Genomic DNA, 14,078 nt, shown 5'->3' with positions numbered 1-14,078 from the left:
GGCTCCTCTATCTGTCCATTGTGTTCTAACCGTGCATGTTTCACCAGATATTGACGAGTGTGATTATGGCTCCTCTATCTGTCCATTGTGTTCTAACCGTGCATGTTTCACCAGATGTTGACGAGTGTGATTATGGCTCCTCTATCTGTCCATTGTGTTCTAACCGTGCATGTTTCACCAGATGTTGACGAGTGTGATTATGGCTCCTCTATCTGTCCATTGTGTTCTAACCGTGCATGTTTCACCAGATGTTGACGAGTGTGATTATGGCTCCTCTATCTGTCCATTCTGTTCTAACCCTGCATGTTTCACCAGATATTGACGAGTGTGATTATGGCTCCTCTATCTGTCCATTGTGTTCTAACCCTGCATGTTTCACCAGATATTGACGAGTGTGATTATGGCTCCTCTATCTGTCCATTGTGTTCTAACCGTGCATGTTTCACCAGATATTGACGAGTGTGATTATGGCTCCTCTATCTGTCCATTGTGTTCTAACCGTGCATGTTTCACCAGATATTGACGAGTGTGATTATGGCTCCTCTATCTGTCCATTGTGTTCTAACCGTGCATGTTTCATTAGCTGTTGACGAGTGTGATTGTGGCTCCTCTATCTGTCCATTGTGTTCTAACCGTGCATGTTTCACCAGATGTTGACGAGTGTGATTATGGCTCCTCTATCTGTCCATTGTGTTCTAACCGTGCATGTTTCACCAGATGTTGACGAGTGTGATTATGGCTCCTCTATCTGTCCATTGTGTTCTAACCGTGCATGTTTCACCAGATGTTGACGAGTGTGATTATGGCTCCTCTATCTGTCCATTGTGTTCTAACCGTGCATGTTTCACCAGATGTTGACGAGTGTGATTATGGCTCCTCTATCTGTCCATTGTGTTCTAACCGTGCATGTTTCATTAGCTGTTGACGAGTGTGATTATGGCTCCTCTATCTGTCCATTGTGTTCTAACCGTGCATGTTTCATTAGCTGTTGACGAGTGTGATTATGGCTCCTCTATCTGTCCATTGTGTTCTAACCGTGCATGTTTCACCAGATGTTGACGTGTGTGATTATGGCTCCTCTATCTGTCCATTGTGTTCTAAACGTGCATGTTTCACCAGATATTGACGAGTGTGATTATGGCTCCTCTATCTGTCCATTCTGTTCTAACCGTGCATGTTTCACCAGATGTTGACGAGTGTGATTATGGCTCCTCTATCTGTCCATTGTGTTCTAACCCTGCATGTTTCATTAGCTGTTGACGAGTGTGATTATGGCTCCTCTATCTGTCCATTGTGTTCTAACCGTGCATGTTTCACCAGATGTTGACGAGTGTGATTATGGCTCCTCTATCTGTCCATTGTGTTCTAACCGTGCATGTTTCACCAGATGTTGACGAGTGTGATTATGGCTCCTCTATCTGTCCATTGTGTTCTAACCGTGCATGTTTCACCAGATGTTGACGAGTGTGATTATGGCTCCTCTATCTGTCCATTGTGTTCTAACCGTGCATGTTTCACCAGATGTTGACGAGTGTGATTATGGCTCCTCTATCTGTCCATTGTGTTCTAACCGTGCATGTTTCACCAGATGTTGACGAGTGTGATTATGGCTCCTCTATCTGTCCATTGTGTTCTAACCCTGCATGTTTCACCAGATGTTGACGAGTGTGATTATGGCTCCTCTATCTGTCCATTGTGTTCTAACCCTGCATGTTTCACCAGATGTTGACGAGTGTGATTATGGCTCCTCTATCTGTCCATTGTGTTCTAACCGTGCATGTTTCACCAGATGTTGACGAGTGTGATTATGGCTCCTCTATCTGCCCATCTAACTCGCGCTGTGTGAACACCATAGGATCCTTCAAGTGCCAATGTGTTGAAGGACTTCAGTTGGACGGTCATGATGCATGCAGTGGTAATCAAAACAATATTTAACAGCATCATTAATGTAACTGCTATTCGATGTTCGTAACCATTTATCACAAAGAAATAGAAAAAAAAAACCTTTTCGGAATTATGGCAGCTGTTTCTAAAAGGGGGGGGGGGGGGAGAGGATAGTTCCGGCCACACACAGGAAATGTGTAAACAGAAATGTACAGTGGGGTTTATTAACAGCCTTTATTTATTGGTTTTTTTGTGACATTAGCGAGAAACCCTCGTATATACTCCCGACAAAACCACTGATGATAAGTAAGGGGCTTTATATCAGTTTCCCGTGTTTGTTTGTTGTTTTTTGTTTGTTATTTTTTGTTTGGTTTTTGAGTGTCACAGCTTGCACCTGAAAGTTAAATCAGTGATACAGACATGTGTCCATAGTGTCCAGAGAAATCAGTGATACAGACATGTGTCCATAGTGTCCAGAGAAATCAGTGATACAGACATGTGTCCATAGATGTGTCCACAGAAATCAGTGATACAGACATGTGTCCATAGTGTCCAGAGAAATCAGTGATACAGACATGTGTCCATAGATGTGTCCACAGAAATCAGTGATACAGACATGTGTCCATAGTGTCCAGAGAAATCAGTGATACAGACATGTGTCCATAGTGTCCAGAGAAATCAGTGATACAGACATGTGTCCATAGTGTCCAGAGAAATCAGTGATACAGACATGTGTCCATAGATGTGTCCACAGAAATCAGTGATACAGACATGTGTCCATAGTGTCCAGAGAAATCAGTGATACAGACATGTGTCCATAGATGTGTCCAGAGAAATCAGTGATACAGACATGTGTCCATAGATGTGTCCAGAGAAATCAGTGATACAGACATGTGTCCATAGTGTCCAGAGAAATCAGTGATACAGACATGTGTCCATAGATGTGTCCAGAGAAATCAGTGATACAGACATGTGTCCATAGATGTGTCCAGAGAAATCAGTGATACGGACATGTGTCCATAGTGTCCAGAGAAATCAGTGATACAGACATGTGTCCATAGTGTCCAGAGAAATCAGTGATACAGACATGTGTCCATAGTGTCCAGAGAAATCAGTGATACAGACATGTGTCCATAGATGTGTCCAGAGAAATCAGTGATACGGACATGTGTCCATAGTGTCCAGAGAAATCAGTGATACAGACATGTGTCCATAGTGTCCAGAGAAATCAGTGATACAGACATGTGTCCATAGATGTGTCCAGAGAAATCAGTGATACGGACATTTGTCCATAGTGTCCAGAGAAATCAGTGATACAGACATGTGTCCATAGATGTGTCCAGAGAAATCAGTGATACGGACATTTGTCCATAGTGTCCAGAGAAATCAGTGATACAGACATGTGTCCATAGTGTCCAGAGAAATCAGTGATACAGACATGTGTCCATAGTGTCCAGAGAAATCAGTTATACAGACATGTGTCCATAGTGTCCAGAGAAATCAGTGATACAGACATGTGTCCATAGTGTCCAGAGAAATCAGTGATACAGACATGTGTCCATAGATGTGTCCAGAGAAATCAGTGATACAGACATGTGTCCATAGATGTGTCCACAGAAATCAGTGATACAGACATGTGTCCATAGTGTCCAGAGAAATCAGTGATACAGACATGTGTCCATAGTGTCCAGAGAAATCAGTGATACAGACATGTGTCCATAGATGTGTCCAGAGAAATCAGTGATACAGACATGTGTCCATAGATGTGTCCACAGAAATCAGTTATACAGACATGTGTCCATAGTGTCCAGAGAAATCAGTGATACGGACATGTGTCCATAGTGTCCAGAGAAATCAGTGATACAGACATGTGTCCATAGATGTGTCCAGAGAAATCAGTGATACAGACATGTGTCCATAGTGTCCAGAGAAATCAGTGATACAGACATGTGTCCATAGTGTCCAGAGAAATCAGTGATACAGACATGTGTCCATAGTGTCCAGAGAAATCAGTGATACAGACATGTGTCCATAGTGTCCAGAGAAATCAGTGATACAGACATGTGTCCATAGATGTGTCCACAGAAATCAGTGATACAGACATGTGTCCATAGTGTCCAGAGAAATCAGTGATACAGACATGTGTCCATAGATGTGTCCAGAGAAATCAGTGATACAGACATGTGTCCATAGTGTCCAGAGAAATCAGTGATACAGACATGTGTCCATAGATGTGTCCACAGAAATCAGTGATACAGACATGTGTCCATAGTGTCCAGAGAAATCAGTGATACAGACATGTGTCCATAGTGTCCAGAGAAATCAGTGATACAGACATGTGTCCATAGATGTGTCCACAGAAATCAGTGATACAGACATGTGTCCATAGATGTGTCCAGAGAAATCAGTGATACAGACATGTGTCCATAGATGTGTTCAGAGAAATCAGTGATACAGACATGTGTCCATAGATGTGTCCAGAGAAATCAGTGATACAGACATGTGTCCATAGATGTGTCCACAGAAATCAGTGATACAGACATGTGTCCATAGTGTCCAGAGAAATCAGTGATACAGACATGTGTCCATAGATGTGTCCACAGAAATCAGTGATACGGACATGTGTCCATAGATGTGTCCACAGAAATCAGTGATACAGACATGTGTCCATAGTGTCCAGAGAAATCAGTGATACGGACATGTGTCCATAGATGTGTCCAGAGAAATCAGTGATACAGACATGTGTCCATAGTGTCCAGAGAAATCAGTGATACAGACATGTGTCCATAGTGTCCAGAGAAATCAGTGATACAGACATGTGTCCATAGATATGTCCAGAGAAATCAGTGATACGGACATGTGTCCATAAATGTCTATAGTTCAAACACACTTAACGCTCCCTGCCTATACTACTGATTATATATGTTTGTGTGCGTTAATTATATATGTATTAATTGTTCGTTGTTGACATTCAAAATTTTGAATGTGGGGTTCATTGGGTGATATAAAGTTCCCCAATATTCGTCACTAATTCCATTCTTTTGATCGGTAAAGGTCTGACTCATCAATAAAAATAGTTTCGTGATATGCGCAAGAAATTTGAACAGTATTTATGACAAAATCTAGATTAGAAGCTGTATTTAATTTACAAAGAAATTATTTGATTTACGTTTATTTAAAGCTGGAAATTGCAACTCCCTTAAAACTTTAATTTTTTGTTGGTTCCCAGATGTAGACGAATGTCTTTTTAATTATGTTGTTGGTTCCCAGATGTAGACGAATGTCTTTTTAATTGTGTTGTTGGTTCCCAGATGTAGACGAATGTATTTTTAATTATGTTGTTGGTTCCTAGATGTAGACGAATGTCTTTTTAATTATGTTGTTGGTTTTCAGATGTAGACGAATATCTTTTTAATTATGTTGTTGGTTCCTAGATGTAGACGAATGTCAAACGGAAGGCATATGTCAGCAGTCGTGTATCAATGTGCTGGGCTCGTATTTCTGCTCGTGCTCCAGGGGCTATCAGCTGAGAGACGACAAAAGATCGTGTCAAGGTTTGCCGGCTTTTATTTTCTCGTTCATGTTGCCTCTCTAAATAGAATAAAATTTAGTTCGTTCACTCTCGCTAATTAGTTAATGAGATTACTTCACTTGCTAGAATTATGGTTTAGTATTACAGCGTTAACGGGATGACAGAAACATAAAGGTATAAATCTCACGTATGTACTTGTATGTAATGTATACCTAAGTTTGTATATAATCCGTTGAATGACTTATAATCCAGTTTTTATCCAATACTTTCTATGACGCTACTTTTTTTGTCTCCCATCGACTGAACCAAAGAGTCGCAATACAATATGCATTAATGCCGCTATACCCCAATACAAAGACTACATTAATGCCACTATATCCCAATACAAAAACTACATTAATGCCGCTATACCCCAATACAAAGACTACATTAATGCCACTATATCCCAATACAAAGACTACATTAATGCCGATATACCCCAATACAAAGACTACATTAATGCCATTATATCTCAAAACAAAAATACTGCATTGAATATCCCAATGCAAAAACTACATTAATGCCGCTATACCCCAATACAAAGACTACATTAATGCCACTATATATCAATACAAAGACCGCATTAATGCCACTATATCTCAATACAGAAAGACCGCATTAATGCCACTATATCTCAATAGACCGCATTAATGCCACTACAATACAAAAACTGCATTAATGCCACTATATCCCAATACAAAGACCGCATTAATGCCACTATATCCCAATACAAAAACTGCATTAATGCCACTATATCCCAATACAAAGACCGCATTAATGCCACTATATCCCAATACAAAAACTGCATTAATGCCACTTATCTCAAAACAGAAAGACTGCATTAATGCCACTTATCTCAAAACAGAAAGACTGCATTAATGCGGTATAATGAGGAATCTAAAGGTGAAAACTGAAACTAAAATCTCAACATAACAAACAATCAACTTTTACCAAACTAAATATCACTTCATTTTTTTTCTCATTGACTGTGTTAGATATTGACGAATGTACACAGTTTGGTGGACGTGGGGGTCGCACGGGGGTCTGTGGGGGACAGTGCGTCAACTTACCCGGTTCTTTCAAGTGCGAGTGTTCTAATGGCTGGAGACTCAAGTCTGACGCTCGGACATGTGAAGGTATTTTTTTTTTGGGGGGGGGGGGGGGGGGAGGGGGGGGATGAAAGGGTGCTTGGACATGTAAAGGTTAATGTGGGGTGGGGGTGGTTTCTTTGTAATGAATCTACCAAAGATTAAGATGAGTACGCACTTTTTGAACAGACATCAATGAATGCGTGGACAGGACGGCCTATTGTCCTCATGCTGACAGCATCTGTTTCAACACACGAGGCGGCTATAAATGTCCTATTGTCAAATGTCCTGATGGATTTATAAAGACTAATTCAACCGGACAGCAAAACAGGTATTTAAACGACATGATAGCTGTTGAAAAAGTGTACTACACATATGCATTTATCGATGTGGAATTATAGTGCATTGTGTATGATAGTTAAATTATATTTTCTTGCATAACACAATTTTAAGATATGTAGTATATCATATATATATATATATATATATATATGTATATATATATATATATATATATATATATATTAGATTCTAAAATTATTCGTAATCTACACGAACTAACCCTAACACTTACCTTTAACGACAGCATAAGATGTAAGCGAGTCTCTATGGACTGTCCAGAATGCAGGAAGGGTCTCATCTCGCGGACCTACAATTTCTTGTCATTCTCCTCCAACGTGCTAGTTCCTGCTCCTCTGTTTTCGATGACTGGTAGCCGTCTGGTGGACAAATATTACGAGTGGGGGTTCGAGCTGGTGTCAGCCCGGCCACTGAAGGGGGGTCTTCTCCCAGCTGAGGTGGGGGACTTCACGCTGGAGAGTAGCCGGTACAACTCCCGAGTGACCCTCATCAAACGTATCGTCGGCCCCCAGGATGTTGTGCTCAAATTAGCCATGAACGTCACCAGTTATTCTAAGGGATACGAGGGCACAGCCGAGTCAAGAATTTATCTTTATATTACTGAAGACGACGCTAGCAATTGATTGTTTCACACACGGCTATTGACTGCGGATTTCTTCAGCACCTTCCATGTTTTGTTTTTTCCTAAACCTAAACGCTTGGAGCAAGAACCTTGCCAGAGTAAAGTGAACATTTGCATGGGTGAAAGATTGCTACATCAAGTCTCGAGTGCTCCATAGTTTTAACGTTTTGCATGAGGTAAAGAATGCTGCATCAAGACTCTTCCATAATACTAACGTACTTACTGATCTTGTCTTAATGTTAACCAGACTTGTTTTGGATTTTTTTTACCCGATTCCAAGTCATTATTTCTATACTGGTCAAAATTACTATTATCCATGTATTGTTTTTATGTATCTGTGTAAAATCAAATCGGCCCCCATCTGTCGATGTATTGTGTTTATGTGTCTGTGTAAAATCAAATCGGCCCCCCTCTGTCGTTGTATTGTGTTTATGTGTCTGTGTAAAATCAAATCGGCCCCCCTCTGTCGTTGTATTGTGTTTATGTGTCTGTGTAAAATCAAATCGGCCCCCATCTGTCATTGTATTGTGTTTATGTGTCTGTGTAAAATCATATCGGCCCCCATATGTCGTTGTATTGTGTTTATGTGTCTGTGTAAAATCAAATCGGCCCCCATCTGTCGTTGTATTGTGTTTATGTGTCTGTGTAAAATCAAATCGGCCCCATCTGTCGTTGTATTGTGTCTGTGTAAAATCAAATCGGCCCCCATCTGTCGATGTATTGTGTCTGTGTAAAATCAAATCGGCCCCATCTGTCATTGTATTGTGTTTATGTGTCTGTGTAAAATCAAATCGGCCCCATCTGTCGTTGTATTGTGTCTGTGTAAAATCAAATCGGCCCCCATCTGTCGATGTATTGTGTCTGTGTAAAATAAAATCGGCCCCATCTGTCATTGTATTGTGTTTATGTGTCTGTGTAAAATCAAATCGGCCCCCATCTGTCGGTGTATTGTGTTTATGTGTCTGTGTAAAATCAAATCGGCCCCATCTGTCGTTGTATTGTGTCTGTGTAAAATCAAATCGGCCCCCATCTGTCGTTGTGTTGTGTCTGTGTAAAATCAAATCGGCCCCCATCTGTCGGTGTATTGTGTTTATGTGTCTGTGTAAAATCATATCGGCCCCCATCTGTCGTTGTATTGTGTTTATGTGTCTGTGTAAAATCAAATCGGCCCCCATCTGTCGGTGTATTGTGTTTATGTGTCTGTGTAAAATCAAATCGGCCCCATCTGTCGTTGTATTGTGTTTATGTGTCTGTATAAAATCAAATCGGCCCCCATCTGTCGTTGTATTGTGTTTATGTGTCTGTGTAAAATCATATCGGCACCCATCTGTCGTTGTATTGTGTTTATGTGTCTGTGTAAAATGAATTCGGCCCCCATCTGTCGTTGTGTTGTGTCTGTGTAAAATCAAATCGGCCCCCATCTGTCGATGTGTTGTGTCTGTGTAAAATCAAATCGGCCCCCATCTGTCGGTGTATTGTGTTTATGTGTCTGTATAAAATCAAATCGGCCCCCATCTGTCGTTGTATTGTGTTTATGTGTCTGTGTAAAATCATATCGGCACCCATCTGTCGTTGTATTGTGTTTATGTGTCTGTGTAAAATGAATTCGGCCCCCATCTGTCGTTGTGTTGTGTCTGTGTAAAATCAAATCGGCCCCCATCTGTCGATGTATTGTGTTTATGTGTCTGTATAAAATCAAATCGGCCCCCATCTGTCGTTGTATTGTGTTTATGTGTCTGTGTAAAATCATATCGGCACCCATCTGTCGTTGTATTGTGTTTATGTGTCTGTGTAAAATGAATTCGGCCCCCATCTGTCGTTGTATTGTGTCTGAGTAAAATCAAATCTCCCCCATCAGCCCCAGCTATCGTTGTCTAAGTCCATTGATTAATGCATTAATTTCGGTTTGTTTGTTGTCGTTTGTTTTTTGTTTGTTTGTTGTTGTTTTTTTTTTTTTGATAATTTAAAAAAGTAACACATCAAAATTCATTAAATTGTATATTCTGCATGATTTAATCTGACTGCATTGTTTTTATTCATTATATTATTGCATGCAGAATGAACTGACAAAAATTGTCCACGTGGGAAATATTGTGTAGTTTGTTCAGCATTTTTCCTTACAAGTTTTTTCATTCAAGCTTGCTTTTTATATTTCAATAAGATAAATCGTTCTTGGAGTGGACAGAGGCCGTGTCTTTACGTAGTTCGGTCGAGTGACTCATTCATGTGTAGATAGTGTTGATAAATAAGCAGAGGCGTAGCGAGTGCGGGGCGGGGGGTGCGTCCGCACCGGGTGACACCATTTACGGGGGTGACACCAAGGCAAAAAAATGTAAAAAAAAATGTCTTAGTACCAGATCCATTAGTGATTAATTAAAGTTAAATAGACGTTTAAGTACAAATCGACAATTATTACAAGAGGGTGGGGTGTTTTTTCTTGTGGGGGGTGGCAACCGACCTAGCGACGCCACTGTATATAAGTAAGTAATAAGCCCATTCCAGTCTCTACGGCTATGTAACAAAAGTAAAACCGGACAAAAGCAAAAAACTTCAGGGATACGTAAACAAGTCATTAGGCTGATCTTGAAATACGTAGGCCAGACAGTTGAGATGTAAGCCTCTATGAGGTATGTAGACACTCTGGGTAAGGTCAGGGCCGGCGTATGACGTCACGGATCGTTCAGTATGTAAACATCCGCCATCGCGGTGTACAGGTCCCCATTCAAAATGGCCTCCTGTGCTGTGGAAGGTTGTGATACTCGAAGTGGCAGATCTAAAGGGATTCTTTTATTTCGACTGCCAAGGGTTATATTAAAAAAAAGGTGATAGAGAACGGCAATCAACAGAACGTAGGCGCTGTCAATTTTTTAGCCAATAGGCCTATTATCAAAGCGGTGTGAGTGAAGCAGCGGCAAATAAAGGTAAGGACAGTAAACAATAAACTTCATTTAATTAACAAAGCAACTGTAAATAAAACAAATATGTTCGGCCTTAATAAATATTAATAGCAATTGAACAAAGTAATAATAAAATTTAATTGGAATATTTATTTAATATTTAGATCTGGAATCCAGCTCTAAAGCTAATCATGTTGTAAACAAATCCAGTACAAATACTTACGAATTTTGTCCGCGAAAAAAGCGACCCCCCCTCCCTCACCCACACACAGTCCTCCCAACCATCTTGGACAAAGTTTGTAGAGCGGTTTTTAACGTAACTTTTGTTTTTAATGTTACACAGTCGTACAATGCACTTTAGGACAATTAATTTATTTCTAAGTGCTAATGGTTTGGCCCTGTGCTGTATATTTTTGCACCCACAACTGCTTGCTCACAGGGGGACGGGGGATATAAGACAAAAGGCCAACCACTAAAGGATGTCAATGATGGGATATCTGTGAATGTTGTAACGGTTAGGTGGGATATCTGTGAATGTTGTAACAGCCAGGTGTCAGATCTGTGAATGTTGTAACGGTTAGGTGGGATATCTGTGAATGTTGTAACGGTTAGGTGGGATATCTGTGAATGTTGTGACGGTTAGGTGGGATATCTGTGATTGTTGTAACGGTTAGGTGGGATATCTGTGAATGTTGTAACGGTTAGGTGGGATATCTGTGAATGTTGTAACGGTTAGGTGGGATATCTGTGAGTGTTGTAACGGTTAGGTGGGATATCTGTGATTGTTGTAACGGTTAGGTGGGATATCTGTGAATGTTGTAACGGTTAGGTGGGATATCTGTGAATGTTGTGACGGTTAGGTGGGATATCTGTGAATGTTGTAACGGTTAGGTAGGATATCTGTGAATGTTGTAACGGTTAGGTGGGATATCTGTGAATGTTGTGACGGTTAGGTGGGATATCTGAATGTTGTAACGGCTAGGTGGGATATCTGAATGTTGTAACGGTTAGGTGGGATATCTGTGAATGTTGTAACGGTTAGGTGGGATATCTGTGAATGTTGTAACAGCCAGGTGTCAGATCTGTGAATGTTGTAACGGTTAGGTGGGATATCTGTGAATGTTGTAACGGTTAGGTGGGATATATGTGAATGTTGTAACGGTTAGGTGGGATATCTGTGAATGTTGTAACGGTTAGGTGGGATATCTGTGAATGTTGTAACGGTTAGGTGGGATATCTGTGAATGTTGTAACGGTTAGGTGGGATATCTGTGAATGTTGTAACAGCCAGGTGTCAGATCTGTGAATGTTGTAACGGTTAGGTGGGATATCTGTGAATATTGTAACAGCCAGGTGTGAGATCTCTGAATGTTGTAACGGTTAGGTGGGATATCTGTGAATGTTGTAACGGTTAGGTGGGATATCTGTGAATGTTGTAACAGCCAGGTGTCAGATCTGTGAATGTTGTAACGGTTAGGTGGGATATCTGTGAATGTTGTAACGGTTAGGTGGGATATCTGTGAATGTTGTGACGGTTAGGTGGGATATCTGTGAATGTTGTAACGGTTAGGTGGGATATCTGTGAATGTTGTAACAGCCAGGTGTCAGATCTGTGAATGTTGTAACGGTTAGGTGGGATATCTGTGAATGTTGTAACGGTTAGGTGGGATATCTGTGAATGTTGTAACGGTTAGGTGGGATATCTGTGAATGTTGTAACGGTTAGGTGGGATATCTGTGAGTGTTGTAACGGTTAGGTGGGATATCTGTGAATGTTGTAACGGTTAGGTGGGATATCTGTGAATGTTGTAACAGCCAGGTGTCAGATCTGTGAATGTTGTAACGGTTAGGTGGGATATCTGTGAATGTTGTAACGGTTAGGTGGGACATCTGTGAATGTTGTAACGGTTAGGTGGGATATCTGTGAATGTTGTAACAGCCAGGTGTCAGATCTGTGAATGTTGTAACGGTTAGGTGGGATATCTGTGAATATTGTAACGGTTAGGTGGGATATCTGTGAATGTTGTAACAGCCAGGTGGGATATATGTGAATGTTGTAACGGTTAGGTGGGATATCTGTGAATGTTGTAACGGTTAGGTGGGATATCTGTGAATGTTGTAACGGTTAGGTGGGATATCTGTGAATGTTGTAACGGTTAGGTGGGATATCTGAATGTTGTAACGGCTAGGTGGGATATCTGTGAATGTTGTAACGGCTAGGTGGGATATCTGTGAATGTTGTAACCGTTAGGTGGGATATATGTGAATGTTGTAACGGTTAGGTGGGATATCTGAATGTTGTAACGGCTAGGTGGGATATCTGTGAATGTTGTAACGGCTAGGTGGGATATCTGTGAATGTTGTAACGGCTAGGTGGGATATCTGAATGTTGTAACGGCTAGGTGGGATATCTGTGAATGTTGTAACGGCTAGGTGGGATATCTGTGAATGTTGTAACGGCTAGGTGGGATATCTGAATGTTGTAACGGTTAGGTGGGATATCTGTGAATGTTGTAACGGCTAGGTGGGATATCTGAATGTTGTAACGGTTAGGTGGGATATCTGTGAATGTTGTAACGGTTAGGTGGGATATCTGTGAATGTTGTAACGGTTAGGTGGGATATCTGTGAATGTTGTAACGGTTAGGTGGGATATCTGTGAATGTTGTAACGGTTAGGTGGGATATCTGTGAATGTTGTAACGGTTAGGTGGGATATCTGTGAATGTTGTAACAGCCAGGTGTCAGATCTGTGAATGTTGTAACGGTTAGGTGGGATATCTGTGAATGTTGTAACGGTTAGGTGGGATATCTGTGAATATTGTAACGGTTAGGTGGGATATCTGTGAATGTTGTAACAGCCAGGTGGGATATATGTGAATGTTGTAACGGTTAGGTGGGATATCTGTGAATGTTGTAACGGTTAGGTGGGATATCTGTGAATGTTGTAACGGTTAGGTGGGATATCTGTGAATGTTGTAACGGTTAGGTGGGATATCTGAATGTTGTAACGGCTAGGTGGGATATCTGTGAATGTTGTAACGGCTAGGTGGGATATCTGTGAATGTTGTAACCGTTAGGTGGGATATATGTGAATGTTGTAACGGTTAGGTGGGATATCTGAATGTTGTAACGGCTAGGTGGGATATCTGTGAATGTTGTAACGGCTAGGTGGGATATCTGTGAATGTTGTAACGGCTAGGTGGGATATCTGAATGTTGTAACGGCTAGGTGGGATATCTGTGAATGTTGTAACGGCTAGGTGGGATATCTGTGAATGTTGTAACGGCTAGGTGGGATATCTGAATGTTGTAACGGTTAGGTGGGATATCTGTGAATGTTGTAACGGCTAGGTGGGATATCTGAATGTTGTAACGGTTAGGTGGGATATCTGTGAATGTTGTAACGGTTAGGTGGGATATCTGTGAATGTTGTAACGGTTAGGTGGGATATCTGTGAATGTTGTAACGGTTAGGTGGGATATCTGTGAATGTTGTAACGGTTAGGTGGGATATCTGTGAATGTTGTAACGGTTAGGTGGGATATCTGTGAATGTTGTAACAGCCAGGTGTCAGATCTGTGAATGTTGTAACGGTTAGGTGGGATATCTGTGAATGTTGTAACGGTTAGGTGGGATATCTGTGAATGTTGTGACGGTTA

The 14,078-nt window shown here is 41.0% G+C and overlaps 1 protein-coding gene across 8 annotated transcripts in view; it reads left to right on the top strand.

Annotated features, from left to right (window-relative positions):
• Positions 1 to 14,078, top strand: part of LOC131946324 (fibulin-1) — a 78,212-nt gene that overhangs the window by 56,835 nt on the left and 7,299 nt on the right. For 3 of the 8 annotated variants that reach the window (XR_009387694.1, XR_009387697.1, XR_009387691.1), the window contains 6 exons: positions 1,790 to 1,915; positions 5,319 to 5,438; positions 6,451 to 6,591; positions 6,733 to 6,874; positions 7,130 to 9,244; positions 9,390 to 9,541. Coding sequence is in view for 1 of the 8 variants with exons in the window: in XM_059307018.1 (XP_059163001.1) it covers positions 1,790 to 1,915; positions 5,319 to 5,438; positions 6,451 to 6,591; positions 6,733 to 6,874 (529 nt within the window). In the remaining 7 variants the exon portion in view is untranslated. Of the gene's footprint in view, positions 1 to 1,789; positions 1,916 to 5,318; positions 5,439 to 6,450; positions 6,592 to 6,732; positions 6,875 to 7,129; positions 9,245 to 9,389; positions 9,542 to 14,078 lie in introns of those variants that run through there. The other 5 variants (XR_009387696.1, XR_009387695.1, XR_009387693.1 and 2 more) reach the window with 4 other exon arrangements.

This window comes from Physella acuta, unplaced genomic scaffold (genome assembly GCF_028476545.2).
Source record: "Physella acuta isolate Inbredline_101_S28 unplaced genomic scaffold, ASM2847654v3 ptg000552l, whole genome shotgun sequence".
NCBI classification, from domain to species: Eukaryota; Metazoa; Mollusca; class Gastropoda; family Physidae; genus Physella; species Physella acuta.
The sequence above is the reverse complement of the archived record's forward strand: the minus strand, read 5'-3'. Positions and strand labels throughout refer to the sequence as shown.